At 45.5% G+C, this 14,184-nt stretch overlaps 2 protein-coding genes and 2 long non-coding RNA genes across 9 annotated transcripts; 3 read left to right on the top strand and 1 right to left on the bottom strand.

Annotated features, from left to right (window-relative positions):
- Positions 1 to 16: 16 nt before the first annotated feature.
- On the top strand, positions 17 to 3,501 carry LOC127752797 (uncharacterized). The gene is made up of 5 exons (XR_008012432.1): positions 17 to 1,574; positions 2,173 to 2,496; positions 2,576 to 2,650; positions 2,728 to 2,915; positions 3,070 to 3,501. It is a non-coding gene; the product is annotated as an uncharacterized LOC127752797 (long non-coding RNA).
- On the bottom strand, positions 2,494 to 5,826 carry LOC127752796 (uncharacterized). 6 transcript variants are annotated; one of them, XR_008012431.1, is made up of 5 exons: positions 5,737 to 5,826; positions 5,482 to 5,572; positions 4,531 to 5,270; positions 4,253 to 4,326; positions 2,494 to 2,626 (listed from the first exon to the last, which is right to left on the bottom strand). It is a non-coding gene; the product is annotated as an uncharacterized LOC127752796 (long non-coding RNA). The 6 variants fall into 6 exon arrangements; XR_008012427.1 differs by having other exon boundaries at positions 4,253 to 5,270; XR_008012430.1 differs by lacking the exon at positions 2,494 to 2,626 and having other exon boundaries at positions 3,519 to 4,326.
- LOC127752792 (putative pentatricopeptide repeat-containing protein At3g25060, mitochondrial) lies at positions 5,787 to 10,314 on the top strand. The gene is made up of 4 exons (XM_052278203.1): positions 5,787 to 7,837; positions 7,964 to 8,238; positions 8,317 to 8,452; positions 8,566 to 10,314. The coding sequence occupies exon 1, from the start codon at positions 5,787 to 5,789 to the stop codon at positions 7,830 to 7,832; it is 2,046 nt and encodes a 681-aa protein (XP_052134163.1). The 3' UTR covers positions 7,833 to 7,837; positions 7,964 to 8,238; positions 8,317 to 8,452; positions 8,566 to 10,314.
- A 409-nt stretch (positions 10,315 to 10,723) lies between these two features.
- Positions 10,724 to 11,962, top strand: LOC127752794 (RING-H2 finger protein ATL80-like). The gene has a single exon (XM_052278205.1). It carries the CDS (start codon positions 10,878 to 10,880, stop codon positions 11,652 to 11,654), a length of 777 nt encoding a protein of 258 aa, XP_052134165.1. The 5' UTR covers positions 10,724 to 10,877; the 3' UTR covers positions 11,655 to 11,962.
- Positions 11,963 to 14,184: the final 2,222 nt, after the last annotated feature.

Below are 14,184 nucleotides of genomic sequence, written 5' to 3'. Positions count from 1 at the left end.
CCCCTCGCCGCCGCCGCCTCCTCCTCCTATCCATCACCGCCCCCATATCCGGCTCCTCAACTCAGCCGCCGCACCATCCCGCCGCTTCCGCCTACTCTCGCGCGAGCGCCGGCGCCGCCTCCTCCCCATCCCCTCCTCATCCCCACCACCGTGAGAAGCCGAGACACCCGTCCACCTCTCCCTCCTCGTCGCCATCGACGGCGTTGCCTTCGCTCTCTCCTCCTCCTCCTCTTCTCGTCGCCGTCCACCTTCCCGCTCCCGCACTTGCGCCTCCGAGACCGAGGGAGCGAGAATTCCCGCGGGGATCGAAACGTTCAGCGTCGGTGCATGATCTGATCAAATTGCTCCTGGTTGAAATAATGATTATTGTTTTGCCTCAATGCTTAGATGGTGATATTGTGGGATTGTGGGAGCATCTGTTAAGATTATTAGATGAGGATTTTGTTTTTTTGTTTTTGTTTTCTACTCATCTTTAATTTAACATGTTGGCTCTTTGACTTCTACTGTACTGACTGCACAAATTGTTGATACTACTACCCCAACTTCCAAGGTTAGACACTAGGAGTGCATGGCAGCTCATTCTCTACAACCGAATGGGGTACGCTTGAATGATATTCTGAATAATAGTTGTGCTGCAAAAATACTAGTTGCTTCCTAAATGAAAACTTTCAATTGGCACTGGAATTTTTACTCCTGTTCATATGGATTGATTGTCTTCTCCCGTAAGCAGCAACAGAAAATATATTCCTTTATTGGGCAGTTCTACTTCATCCATCTTAAACTGGCCTCCTCGACAATATTAAAACTAACACCCTAGCTGACAAGAACATGCATGTGAAAAAAAAAAACTGGGGGATTAGGTTGATTCTTCTGGAAGCTGTTGTCTGTGGCATCAAGGGAGACAAGTATTTCATCCCCAGCTAAGAAGAATTAATGTTCTGGCTGTGGCTACTTGCTGAACTTGGGTAATGCTAAGTGGATTGTAATTTTATCCCAATATCCACTTGATATAGTAGTGTAAGAGTAGGCATAAGAGAAGTTGCCAATGAGTAATTAAATGGTAAGACAGTAAAACACAACCCATATGGCCATATGCATCCTTCTCTGTATTCCATTCTTCCTTCACTATATTTAGAACCATTCTAATTTACATAAAATTTGAAACCTTAACTTAATCTGATCCTTTTCAGTTCTTTTACTTACTCTCCTTCAAATAACTTACATGCTGATAATACTATGTGCAGTTTTAGTAGAAGACAGATTTGCTTTACCCATAATAAAATATATGATGAAGATAAGCTTTGAATCTTCTGGTATTTTGTTTTTGTTCCATTAACACCTCAGGAAATCCAAAATATAGAAAACACTAAGCTCGAACTAGAGCAAATGTTGGGTGTCCTCGGGGAGCCTTTATTTCTGGCTTTCACCAATCCAACAGTGATCCAACTGTTTTAAGGATATCAGAGGTTGACGGCAACAATGAATGAAGCAAGTAAAAAAATTGGAACATTGATTCTCTCATATTACTTCTACAGGTTTTGAGCTAATCTGGAAGTTGGTGGTATGCTGAATTTGTGAGTGTTGGAAAATATCAGTTACCTTTTTTCTATGTTCAACTAGCTAGGTTTTAGCAAACCTTGAAACTACCTGTGTATAAGCAATATTACACTTAAACTGATGGGAATCCACTCTTTTTACAACTAAGCTATATGTTGCTTGCTTTGCTTGACATTCAGATGATGCTACCCTGTACCATTACCAAAACTATCTTGTTTCTGTTTTCCATATGTTACACCACAACTTCATAGCTTTCACATAATCTATTTAATATTTGCTTTGTATTGTAAAAATGATCTTTAAGTCAGCTTAAACAGTATTAAGAAAATCCTCTTGATTACACACTTCCACTGCTATACCTAATTCTATACACTTCGATAAATTGCACTTTGAATTTGCGTAACTACCTCACAATATGAAGTAAGGTAGATGATTTACGAACACTTACTTTTCTAGCAAGCTAATTATTTGCTTTCAGAAAGCAGGTTGTTCTCATAGTAATACTCTTCCTGTAAATCTCAGAGTTAGTACATGCATGTTTGCTGCCATTTACCTTTTTTTGGCTAACATTTACACTTTGCATGGGTTAGTTACAACCTCCATTTTCAAATCCAGCAAGGAGAGGGAATGCTTGCTGGATCGATCTTGAATTCTGATCAACATTGACCAGCGCAGACAGAGCTGCCAAGCGAGCTGTTCGTGCTATTTTTACTCTGCTTCTACATTAGCAAGTTCACTTATAACGGGGAAGATGTGTAATGCCATCTTGCAGAATTAGACATGCAGATTTTTTTTTACACACTGTTCATAAAAGGATGGTCATAGTTGCACGAATGTGCGATTTCATATACCCAGCTGTAATGGGTGTTGGTCCTGCTGTTGCCGAGGAAAGCTGCTGGTCTTCAAATAGATGATGTTGACCTTTTCGAGATTAATGAGGTATACTTTCATCCATTCATGGAGTTTCTCCACCAGACAACAGATCTGCATGGTAATATTTATTTGCTCTTGTACATAGGTTTTTTTGCTTCTCAGTACGCATACTGCTGCAAGAAGTTGGGACTTGATCCTGCAAAAGTTAACGTTAACGGAGGTGCAATGGCTCTTGTGCATTTTATCATCAATTTTACCTATTACTTTCTATTGATGTAAAGAATTGGGTGGTTGTAGGTGGTTATGGTGCACTGCTTTCAAGCCTCTTTCTAAATAGAGATTCAGATGGGACATTCAACATTTTCACAAATTTGTTTAGTAACGTGGATTCCACGTGCATGCTGACTAGTCTGTATATAAGTGCAAGTTTGTCCTATAATCATCTTTTAAATGAGGAGATGATCAGGGTACATCTTAAAGCACAGGTGAGTATTCTGCTGGAAGCTATTTTCCCCTCCTTTGATGTTTGAGGAAGAAGATCCCCATTGGTGCATAAAATGGATGCATCGGAAGAAAACCGATGGTCATTGTCTGGTGAAAAAGGCCTCACATGCCTTAATTTTGGTTTGTTTCTTGTAGAGACATGCTCAATCGAAGAAATTATTAGGATAAGGGAGGCTTAAGCTGATGTTGAATATATGGTGTGTTGGAGGAAGAGCAAGAGACACACGCTCTTGCTCAGGTGTTAATCCTAATCCTTTTATAATTTTTGATTTCTCATGTGCAAAATATTTTCTTAGATGAAATTGCTACTCCTTGTGGCATTTAAATCTGATCATGGTTGCCAAAGAAGGATTCAAGCAGGCAGCGCCAAACTTCAGAGATCAAACATGCTGACAAATGTGAAAAAACAACAGCCAAAACTTTTTGACAGGACAATTCTGTAATTCTGTAGGTTAGGTTGAAATTGACATCTCTACTGTAATGCTGGAATTTCAGTATGTAATATCAATTTTTTGGGTTATTTAGAAAGACAAATACAGCTGATGGGTATACGATGTGGTTTTGTATAAAGACAATTTGCTTCTTTCTTCTTTATCGGAATGGTTATAATTCATTTCTGCATATGTGCACGTGCATCTTCTTGTATAAATGTTGCCGTAGCGTTAGCACTAGCATGCTACTAGTATAGTTAAATGGGACAACTTAAGTGACTATTAATGCAGTAGTGTGGAATTATATCCATATTTAAAGAATAAGCAAGAAATTATTATCAGTTCAATTTGATAATAAAAAAAACTAAACAATCCTACTGCTTTCAAGAATTTTTCATGTTTCACTTCTAATGCAGTTAGCACACCACAGATATTCAGTTTTAATCCATTCGGACACTGCGACATATATGTTCACACAATGATATGTGTGAGTTGGGAACTGCCTTAAATAAATTATACAGAAACTTTATTCTCTTTTATGAAGAGATAAAAGGAAAAATATATATTCAGCAGCCACCCAACAGTACAAATAGCAGAAAATGGAATGCATTTAACCGAGGGAGTAAATAGGTAACTTGTTTGTTATGCAAAGTTCAGATAATACACAAATTGTTTCGTCTACTATAATGTTCGTCGGAGATACCACGATATTCGTATAAAAAAAACTTATAGTTCTGTTCAAAGATTTGTGGAAACAAATAGCTTTATTATGTACTGGTCACAGTAAAAAAATATAACAGGAAATCAAGGCATTATCCAAAGATTATTTAAAGGAAATTAAGATTGTGCTAACTGAGGGATCAAGCAGATTGTAAGCATGTCCTTACTAAATCAAAATGTACCCACATTCCGACATAGCACAGGAAACCAGATTCTTCATAAATTGTTGAAATCACATTCCCTGTTTAGACAAAAAAAATGCATTAGATGTTTATAACCGCTCAGATTAGAATAAAATTGTACAATCCTCAGGAGGGACACATACCTGTTCAGAATAATAAAAAAAGGACGTAAAATATGATATATCGACGTGAAGGTAAACAAGTGCCACAAGTATGTTCTGCCAATCTACATCCACACAATATACTTAGTTACTTAAACTTACCTGATCAGCAACTCAGATTGGCCACACAAGTCGCCGACGCATCATAAAAAGGCCGACGTGCAAAATATGTGGATTTGCTCAGGAGGATGGGTGCCAATGTGCCATGCCACAGCGCCGGAAAGTGAATTTGTGCAAGCCGAACCTGATTGGTTACTTCTCTTGCTGGATCATGCAGAAGTGCAGAACCGCAGATGATATCACTTACCCTCATGTTGCTACGGCGAGCATGGCACTTGCGGAATGATTCTTTTCGTGGCAAAGGCAACAGCTCGGTAGATGGCTCTGTCCAGTTCCTGCAAAACTATGCAGAGAAACTGCTGCTCATCCGACAAAAAAACAAGTGATTTAAAGGGCAAAGCAGACAGCTCTCTACAATGACCAGCCGCACGCATCCAAAGCCTGATAGCAGCAGAGGGTCAAAGAAGATTAACACCTTGGAAGGCGCCGCCAACAGGATGGGCAAAGATCAACGTTGATGGCGCATTCACGGCATATCTCTGGAACTCTGAAGGCCAAGCCCTGCTATCGTCGTGGAAATTCATTCGGCAATGCAAGGCTGCGGAGGAAGCGGAAATCCTGGCGTGTTGCGAAGGCCTAATAATGCGGGTCGAATTGGAAATGGACTGTGCAATGGTAGCAACAAGGCTGACTAGCAAAGTACAAGACAGATCGCAATGGTCCTTTCAGATCAGAGAAGCTTCGGCGAGCAATGGCAACTCTTCAGATGGTGCGTGTGCATCCTAGCAAAAGAGAGTGCAATAGGGTATCTTATGAACTTGCTCAGTTTGCTAAACGGACGGCACATTACGCGGTTTGGCGCGATCATGCCCCGTCCTGTGTTAAGCATGTACTGCAATAAGAGTGTAATCCTATTACTTAATCAATAAATCTATATGTTCCCGCAAAAAAAAAAGAGACTCAAATGAATAAGGTACCCATTTTGCAACATACCGATTCGATCGTCAAATCTACGCCGCTGCGCCATCTACTCACCCTCGACCTGTCATCCTCCGCCACCTTCTTCGACTGCCCAGAGGTAGATCTACAGTAGAAGGATCGGTGTCAGATGGTACGGACGACTTTCGATAAAATTTATAGCGAAACTGATTATTCATATATTATAATACTATAATCCAAACATAATTAATATACTATGACATTGATAAACACGCTATGACAGCATCAAATCGATTTTATCCGCCGCACCTTTTGCCGCTCTTCCTCGATGACCGATCCGTCGTTCCGGCGCTAAGCACATGCATCTCCCCGTCTTCCTCGACGACCCGCGCCGCCTCCTCTCCTCCTCCGCCGCCGCCTCCGCCTCCGCCCGGACCCTCGCCCGCCTCCACGCCCTCCTCATCGTCTCCTCCTCCGCCACCCACACCCTCATCTCCTCGCTCGCCGCCGCCTACGCCCGCGCTGGCGACCTCGCCGCCGCGGAGTCCACCCTCACCGCAACCGCCGCCTCATCCTCCATCGCCGCGTGGAACGCCATCATCGCCGCGCACTCCCGCCGCGGCTCCCCGGCATCCGCGCTCCGCGTCTTCCGCGCGCTCCCGCCCGCCGCGCGCCCCGACAGCACCACCTTCACGCTCGCGCTCTCCGCGTGCGCGCGCCTCGGGGACCTTCGCGGCGGGGAGTCCGTCAGGGACCGCGCGTTCGACGCCGGGTACAAGGACGACGTCTTCGTCTGCTCGTCGCTGCTCTACCTCTACGCGAGATGGGGCGCCATGGGCGACGCGGTCAAGGTGTTCGACCGAATGCCGAGGAGGGACCGCGTCACCTGGAGCACCATGGTTGCTGGTTTCGTGAGTGCTGGACAGCCACTGGATGCGATTCAGATGTACAGGAGGATGAGGGAGGATGGTGTGAAGGGAGATGAGGTGGTCATGATTGGGGTTATACAAGCGTGCACAGCAGCCAGAAATGTCCGAATGGGAGCTTCAGTTCATGGGCATCTCTTACGGCATGGAATGAGGATGGATGTTGTTACTGCAACAAGCCTCGTGGACATGTATGCAAAGAATGGACTACTTGATGTGGCGTGCCGAGTTTTTGGTCTGATGGTGCACCGGAATGATGTCTCATGGAGCGCGATGATCTCAGGTTTTGCACAGAATGGGCAATCGGATGAGGCACTTCGGTTGTTCAGAAATATGCAGGCTTCTGGTATTCAGCCTGACTCAGGAGCACTTGTTAGTGCTCTGCTAGCTTGCTCAAATATTGGATTCTTGAAGCTAGGGAGGTCAGTACATGGTTTCATCGTGAGGAGGTTTGATTTTAATTGTATCCTCGGTACAGCAGCCATTGATATGTACTCAAAATGCGGCTCCCTAGCAAGTGCACAGATGCTTTTCAACATGATCAGTGATAGAGACTTGATCTTGTGGAATGCCATGATTGCGTGTTGTGGTGCGCATGGACGAGGCCAGGATGCGCTCACTTTGTTCCAAGAAATGAACGAAACTGGAATGAGACCAGATCATGCCACATTTGCTTCTCTTTTGTCTGCTCTAAGCCATTCTGGTCTTGTGGAGGAAGGGAAACTATGGTTTGGTCGCATGGTTAATCACTTCAAGATCACACCTGCTGAGAAACACTATGTCTGTCTAGTTGATCTTTTAGCACGTTCCGGTCTTGTGGAAGAAGCCAGTGACCTGCTCACATCAATGAAAGCTGAGCCAACCGTTGCCATTTGGGTTGCTCTACTTTCAGGCTGTCTGAATAACAAGAAGCTGGAGCTTGGAGAAAGTATAGCAGACAATATCCTTGAATTGCAACCTGACGATGTTGGCGTTCTTGCGTTGGTCTCAAATCTCTATGCTGCTACAAAGAAATGGGACAAAGTCAGACAAGTTAGAAAGCTAATGAAAGATTCTGGAAGCAAGAAGATGCCTGGCTGTAGCTCAATAGAGATACGCGGAACACGCCACGCGTTCGTGATGGAAGACCAGAGCCATCCTCAGCGTGAAGAGATCGTAAGTAAGGTGGCAAAGCTTGATTTAGAGATGAGGAAGATGGGCTACATTCCGAGAACAGAGTTTGTGTACCACGATCTGGAGGAGGAAGTGAAGGAACAGCAGCTCAGCTACCACAGCGAGAGGCTGGCCATCGCCTTCGGTTTGCTGAACACAGGCCCAGGAACAAGGCTTGTGGTCATAAAGAACCTCAGGGTCTGTGGTGATTGCCATGATGCCATCAAGTACATCTCGAAGATCGCGGACCGGGAGATCGTAGTGCGAGACGCCAAACGCTTCCACCATTTCAAAGACGGAGTCTGCTCCTGCAGAGATTACTGGTGATGAAGGTAGCAGTTTCATCTGAATTTTGACCACCAGCGAGACCACCCACTATTTACATAGTACTTAGGTAGCAAGGCAGCAAGATAAGTTCACTGTAACCCCTATTGGCTATTGCCGCTTTTGTTGTGCAGGCTACCGAGAACCAGCATGGCAAGAGGATGCGTGTTGCTGTATGTATACCCAACTGATCCCCCTAGGCGGGGGCCATCAGAAGAAGTTCAGCCACGCAAGGCGGCCACGTCCGTCCGTCCGTCACGGGGGACCCGGCGGCGTGGTAGTGGTGCGGTGCCCGTCGCCTTCGCCATTCCCGGCCGCGGGCGTCATCTGTCGCGGCGAAAACGACCCGGGAGGTGGCGGCAAAGGCTTTTGCTTCCTACCCGCTGGGGCGCGCGCGTCGCCGTGATCGGTACGAATCTCGCGGGGGGAAGTGGTGGTGGTGGTGTTGGCCCAGACAGATCGTGATAACGTTGGACTTTGCGCGCAGGTCGCGTTGGTTGGAGTGGTTTGCGGTCTAGGACACTTGCTTTTTTCCCCAGTAGGATGATCACCCAAGACCGCTGCACTGCACCTGCCCCATGTGGGAGCAGCATCCAGCATGGCCAGTTCGCAACGCTACACCGGTAACAACAAGCCCTTAGAAAACTATTTGGCAGTTTGGTGTCTGGTGCTGATGAAGTGGTGATTGGGGCCTCAGATTAGTCTTTTCTGTGTTTAACTACTGTGCATATGACAGGGAGAAGCAAAAAGGTTTCTTCGCCGTTGACTTGTTACGGGTGTGGCCAGAAGAAATTCGGCGTTTGGTTTGCTGTGCATATGTGTGAGCCATGGTAGTTACATGCTGTTTCTGTTTCCACTGGTATAGTGGTATTGCCCGTTTCGGTCCCAGGTGAGTCTGAACTCTGAAGACCATTTTATCTTTCACAAGATTCTGTAATAATCTGGTTGGTGGACGAAGGCAGTGTTTTCATAAAAGATTCATTAATTTCGTGGTGGGATTTAGTGTGTCCAGTGTAATCATACAGGGTTCATCTCACTGTCTGCCAACCTTTGTGTTCTAATTTGAAAAGAAACGAATTGATATTAGGTTTTTTTTCCTTAACAAAAAAGTACCGAATTGGTTGTCCATGGGCGATTGGCTGGCGATATGCTCAGATACATCGTTGTCCCCCTTTTCGTGGGGATAGCAAATATCGGTTGTATGACTTCCTCAATCCAAAATGTGGTCCTTTCAAAGATGGAAAATTAAGGGTGGTACCTCACACATTCGACTAGTCATATGCTGGAATCTCGTCATGTGTATATACCATGAAACACATTTCTGATTTGCCATCCACATTAGCTTGATATCCAATCAGTTCTTGTGGAGATCACCTATATCTAGGATTGGTAAAGAGCTATAATCTAGGAAATTTGAGATTTGATTTTAAATGGGTTGAGCTAATTTTTACATATTTTTCATATAAAAATATATGAGAGTGACCCATGAGTCTTGCCCATTACTACCCCTACCTACATCCTCAGTAGAATTAGTATACCAACAACTATTGGTTTGTCACGGACTCAATTTTGCGGGCTATCCATGTAGAGATTATTCATATCCATGTTTGCCCCTACCTTTTGTGTTGTTAAATAGTACATGAACATATTTATCAATTATTATTATATTGTAGGTTACATAAACTTTATTTTTGTTTGTGGCAACGAAACGCACCAAAAATAGAAGTTAAAACCACTAGATTATAGAAATGCATTACCAAAGGTGGAATTTATTACATATTTATTGGTGTTATTTCTACCTGTGGTTGGCCCTCCTTTTATGTTATTGCACATGCAATTGAATATCTTGTCAGTTTACCATGTGCATTTACAATTGGTGACTATGAGCAGAGGACATGACAAGAAAGCAAGGCCACTAGAACTCTCCACTTGAAAAACTAGAATAAAACAAAACAATGTAACCTTCTGATCATCGAAGGTAAATCTATTTGAATTGTGCACCCTAGTGTTGAAAATCATGCTTGATAATGCATCCTAGGCAATGGGTCATTCAGCAAGCCGGCTGCAGCGGCTGCGCTCTGTGCGTGCAGCACTGTTGGTGCTGAGTGTGGCACAGCCATGAAACTAGCAACTGAACATCCAATACTATAGAGACCATTTAATTGTAGCAATAGCAATGGAATGTATTTATAAGTATATATGGATGTAACATTATTCCCTACTATCTCCAATACCACGTGGCCATGGTACTAGTAGAAGTGATATTGGATAAATCTATCACAACCACATAGCTTTTCCTGTTCAACATGGCGTTATCTCTACTAATAGAGACAACGCCATCCCAATACTAGTCCAACGTCATATGATATTGAGTCTAGTGATAGACACGGACCCTGATACCAGCGCTACGTCACCGTTCAGCTAGCAAAGAATTCCATTTTGTTTAGAATACTCACCTAACATAAGTTTCACCTATAGCCTTTAATCCTCATTACTAATTTACAATTATGTTATTGAAAGTAGGTTCACCTATAGTTACACCAAATGGAATCGGCAAAAACTAAAAAATGTCGCATCATTTTCTCCTCCTTTTTCTCCATGTGACCAAAGAAGAAACACCTTTAAGTTGTATAGGCTACATAGCCATCGATAACGAGGCATTCGTGCTGACTTCATCGATCTATACGTGTGTGCGCATAAGGATGAGTGTACGCGTGTTGTAAGCGTCTGCGTTTATATTGTATTTTTAAATAGACAAAATCGAAAAGGAAGACCTTTGAAATACAAAATACATGAACTCGAAGGGGTGTAATGGTAAAAAGTATAGAACCCTCCACCACGAAGCGGCCACGCTCGAGACGAGACGAGGTGACCCCTTCCCTTCTCTTCCGTGCGTCCGGAAAGCTTCGGTAGGACGCTTAGCTTGGCCGTCATCATTAACCTTCCCAACCTCCCCCACGCGGCCGCCATCACCACCACCACCACCTCCTCCCCCCCACCTCCCCTCCTCCGATCCCTTTCGCCCGCTCAACCACCCGTCGGCCGGCGATGCTCCGGCCGCCGACGCCGACGCGGCGCCTCCTCCAGAGCGTCGGCGGTGGGAGCAACCCCAACCGCATCCCTGGCATCCCGCCCGCCGATCCCCCCTCCGGCGGCGTCAGCTCCGATGTCGTCGTCATCCTGGCTGCCCTCCTCTGCGCCCTCATCTGCGTCGTCGGCCTCGCCGCCGTCGCCCGCTGCGCCCGCAACCGCCGCAACAGCGGCGGAGCCGGCGCCGGCGCCGGCTCCGCCTCCCCGTCGCACAGCCCGGCCCACGCGGGGCACTTCGGCGGAGGAGGGAGCGGAGGTGGCGGCGTGACGACGACGACGACGACGACGACGGCGGCGACGACCGCCGCCAAGGGGCTGAAGAAGAAGGCGCTGAAGGCGCTGCCGAAGCTGGCGTACGCGGACGCGGTGGCGGCGGCGGCGGCGGCGAGGGGCACGGTGGTGGGGGAGGAGGAGGAGGGGAAGGTGGAGGTGCTCGCCGAGTGCGCCATCTGCCTTTCCGAGTTCGGCGAGCGGGAGGAGGTCCGCGTGATGCCGCAGTGCGGCCATGGCTTCCACGTCGCCTGCGTCGACACCTGGCTCCGATCCAACTCCTCCTGCCCCTCCTGCCGCCGCCCCATCGTCCTCGACGACCCCTCGCCGCCCAAGCGCTGCCGCAAGTGCGAGGCCATAGTCCTCGAGGCCGTCGTCGCCGCCTCCTCCTCCTCCTCCTCCGCCGCCACCGCCACCGGCAGCGGCGGAGGCGGCGGCGGTGGCGGTGGCCGATTCTTGCCGTAGTGTAGGGAGGATGGTTGTGTCCCTGACGGGTGGGGCCCAGGTCGGTGTGGGTAGTTGAGCTGCTCCTTTCCACCCATGGCCCACATGTCAGTAGAGAGAGAGCTCTTGAAAAAGTTTTCTTCAGAAAAAGAAATGGAAAGGAGAATAATTAGAACTTGTGAATGAATTGTGATTCTTTTTTTTACACCTTTTTGGGTTCCTTCCAGCTTCTGTCGGGGGCATGACATCACATACAGTCGTTGTTGATGTAATCTGTAAAAAAAAATTATATCAGTTATGGTTGGGGTAAAAAAAAAAGATTTTTACTAGACCTAAGTGTCTTGCAAATTTTAGCAAACTAATCCCATCTGAAATTATATCAGTTATGCAGCATGAGAGTAATGATACTTCCCAGCTGAGCAGATGCATGCCACGTGGAGGAATCCGCAGCCGTTGGATGCGAGGAGAGGGAGCGTGTGAAGTGGAGTAGCCGGGTGGTCTGCCTCAGGGGCGTTAGGTCAGTGACAATAATCATCAGTCGCCATGTGACCGTGAGGTTTTTGTCTTCCATTAATTGGAACAACATGGAACAAAGCCATATATCATATCAAAGCAACTAACAGCGCTTAAACAAAAGCGTACTTAGATCCCAAACCTACTCCATTTTTACTAACTAACTATACGTGCTAGCCTCACCCAATAATTGGCGATCAATTTAGAAGTAGAAATTTTGGAGACGTCCAGCTCAGCTCACCGGCTCGAGTGTAGCTTAGCGATTTTTGTAAACACGACGTGTCAAGCGGCCAGCTCAGTCCAAAGTCACTAGTGGCAGTGGGAGTATAGCAATATGGCGACCCGCTGAAAATTCCGTGTCTCCCGCGCATAATTGCCTGTCCGCGCCGGGACGGCGCGGCGAGCGTGCGTGTGACAAGTCACCAACCGCAGTACTAGCCTCTTCTCCGGCTGTCTCCATCGCGGCGCGCTCTCCACCGCCACGGCGCCAACAGATTTTCTTAGAGCCCAAAAAAACTACTATATTAAATATTTGTTATAAATATTTTTTTTAAAAAAAACACAATACAAGCGTAGACGCTAAAAACGCGTGTACACTCATATATACGAGCAAACACGCACGTAATACCCGTATGAGTACCTTTAAGAAATTAAATCAATATATCTTGAGATTGACAAAGTTACTGCGGAAGTCTCGCTATACTACTAAGAATAGTTAGCCGTAAATATGATAAAGGAATAATTAGCCGTAAATATGATCGTACTAGTTTACCTTAGTCCAAAAAAATCACATGTTTACTGATTAGAATCACTGGTTAGTAGATGTGCTCAAGGTTAAAAAACCAAATCACACACAATAATCGGACCGGATGGGTTTTCTAAAACTTTTAACTTATTGAGAAACTGAACTGTCTGTGTTGTCAAATTGGCCTAAGAAGTGTGGTTTGTTTTTTTTTTTTGTTGGTTTTGTGAAGTGTAAACCATGGCTCTACCTCCACGAGGCCACCAGACATGTGGGTGGCACGAGCGAGCGTGAGGGAGAGGGAAAGACGTGTGCATAAATAAATAAATGGCGTCGTCAACGGCCACCTGCCGCTGCCCGCCGCACGAAACCGTGGTGGTCCGCCGCGACGGCGATCAGGCAATGACGCTACCTCCAGCTGCGCGGCGGCCGCCAACCTATGGCTTGCCCATTTCTTGCGTATTTAAAGGTAGGGGTGGACATTCGGTCAGACCGAAAAATTCGGTCTCGGTTTTCGGTTTTTCGGTCTTTAAAAACTCAGGACCGAATTTCATCCAAAAAATTCAGGACCGATAAATTTGGTCTCGGTCTTTTCAGTCTCGGTCTCGGTCTCGGTCTGACCGAAATTTTCAGGAGTAAGTTTGAAATGAAAAATTTTGACAGCACTTCCTCTCTTTTGAGACATTTCTTCACAGATATATATCAAAAAATACAAGATAATATGCAAGAATAAATAGCACAGCCGCACAATTACAGGTGTAGTTGTAGTTTATAGTTTATGCTACCTGCTAGTACTGGAGTAGTAGCGTCTTTTTGTTGTTGCCAATCTTTATTTTTTAAGCAACCACTACAAACATCTGCCAGCGGTTGTTGCCCTCTTGGATCAGGTACAAACAGAACATGATGGAGATGTTCTCTTCGATTCAATCAATCTTCGGTTCCAAGACCTGATCTAACCAACTGCAATGCAGCTTTGCAAGTGGAGCTCCAGTACTACAAGAGTTTCTGAAGTCTCAGCTCTGAACCAATACTCCCACCGTCAAAAAAAAAAAAAAAAAAAAAAAGACAAACCTGTGTTTCCGTGTCCAACGTTTAACTGTCCGTCTTATATGAATTTTTTTTATAATTAGTATTTTTATTGTTGTTAAATGATAAAATATGATTAATATTTTATGCATGACTTGTCTTTCTAATTTTTTTATATTTTTTTAGATAAGACGGACGATCAAACGTATTTTCGTGTTTTTTTTTTTTGGACGGAGGGAGTACACCAGAGTCCAACACAGTTTCTGTTGC

This window comes from Oryza glaberrima, chromosome 10 (genome assembly GCF_000147395.1).
Source record: "Oryza glaberrima chromosome 10, OglaRS2, whole genome shotgun sequence".
Taxonomy (NCBI): domain Eukaryota; kingdom Viridiplantae; phylum Streptophyta; class Magnoliopsida; order Poales; family Poaceae; genus Oryza; species Oryza glaberrima.
The sequence above is the reverse complement of the archived record's forward strand: the minus strand, read 5'-3'. Positions and strand labels throughout refer to the sequence as shown.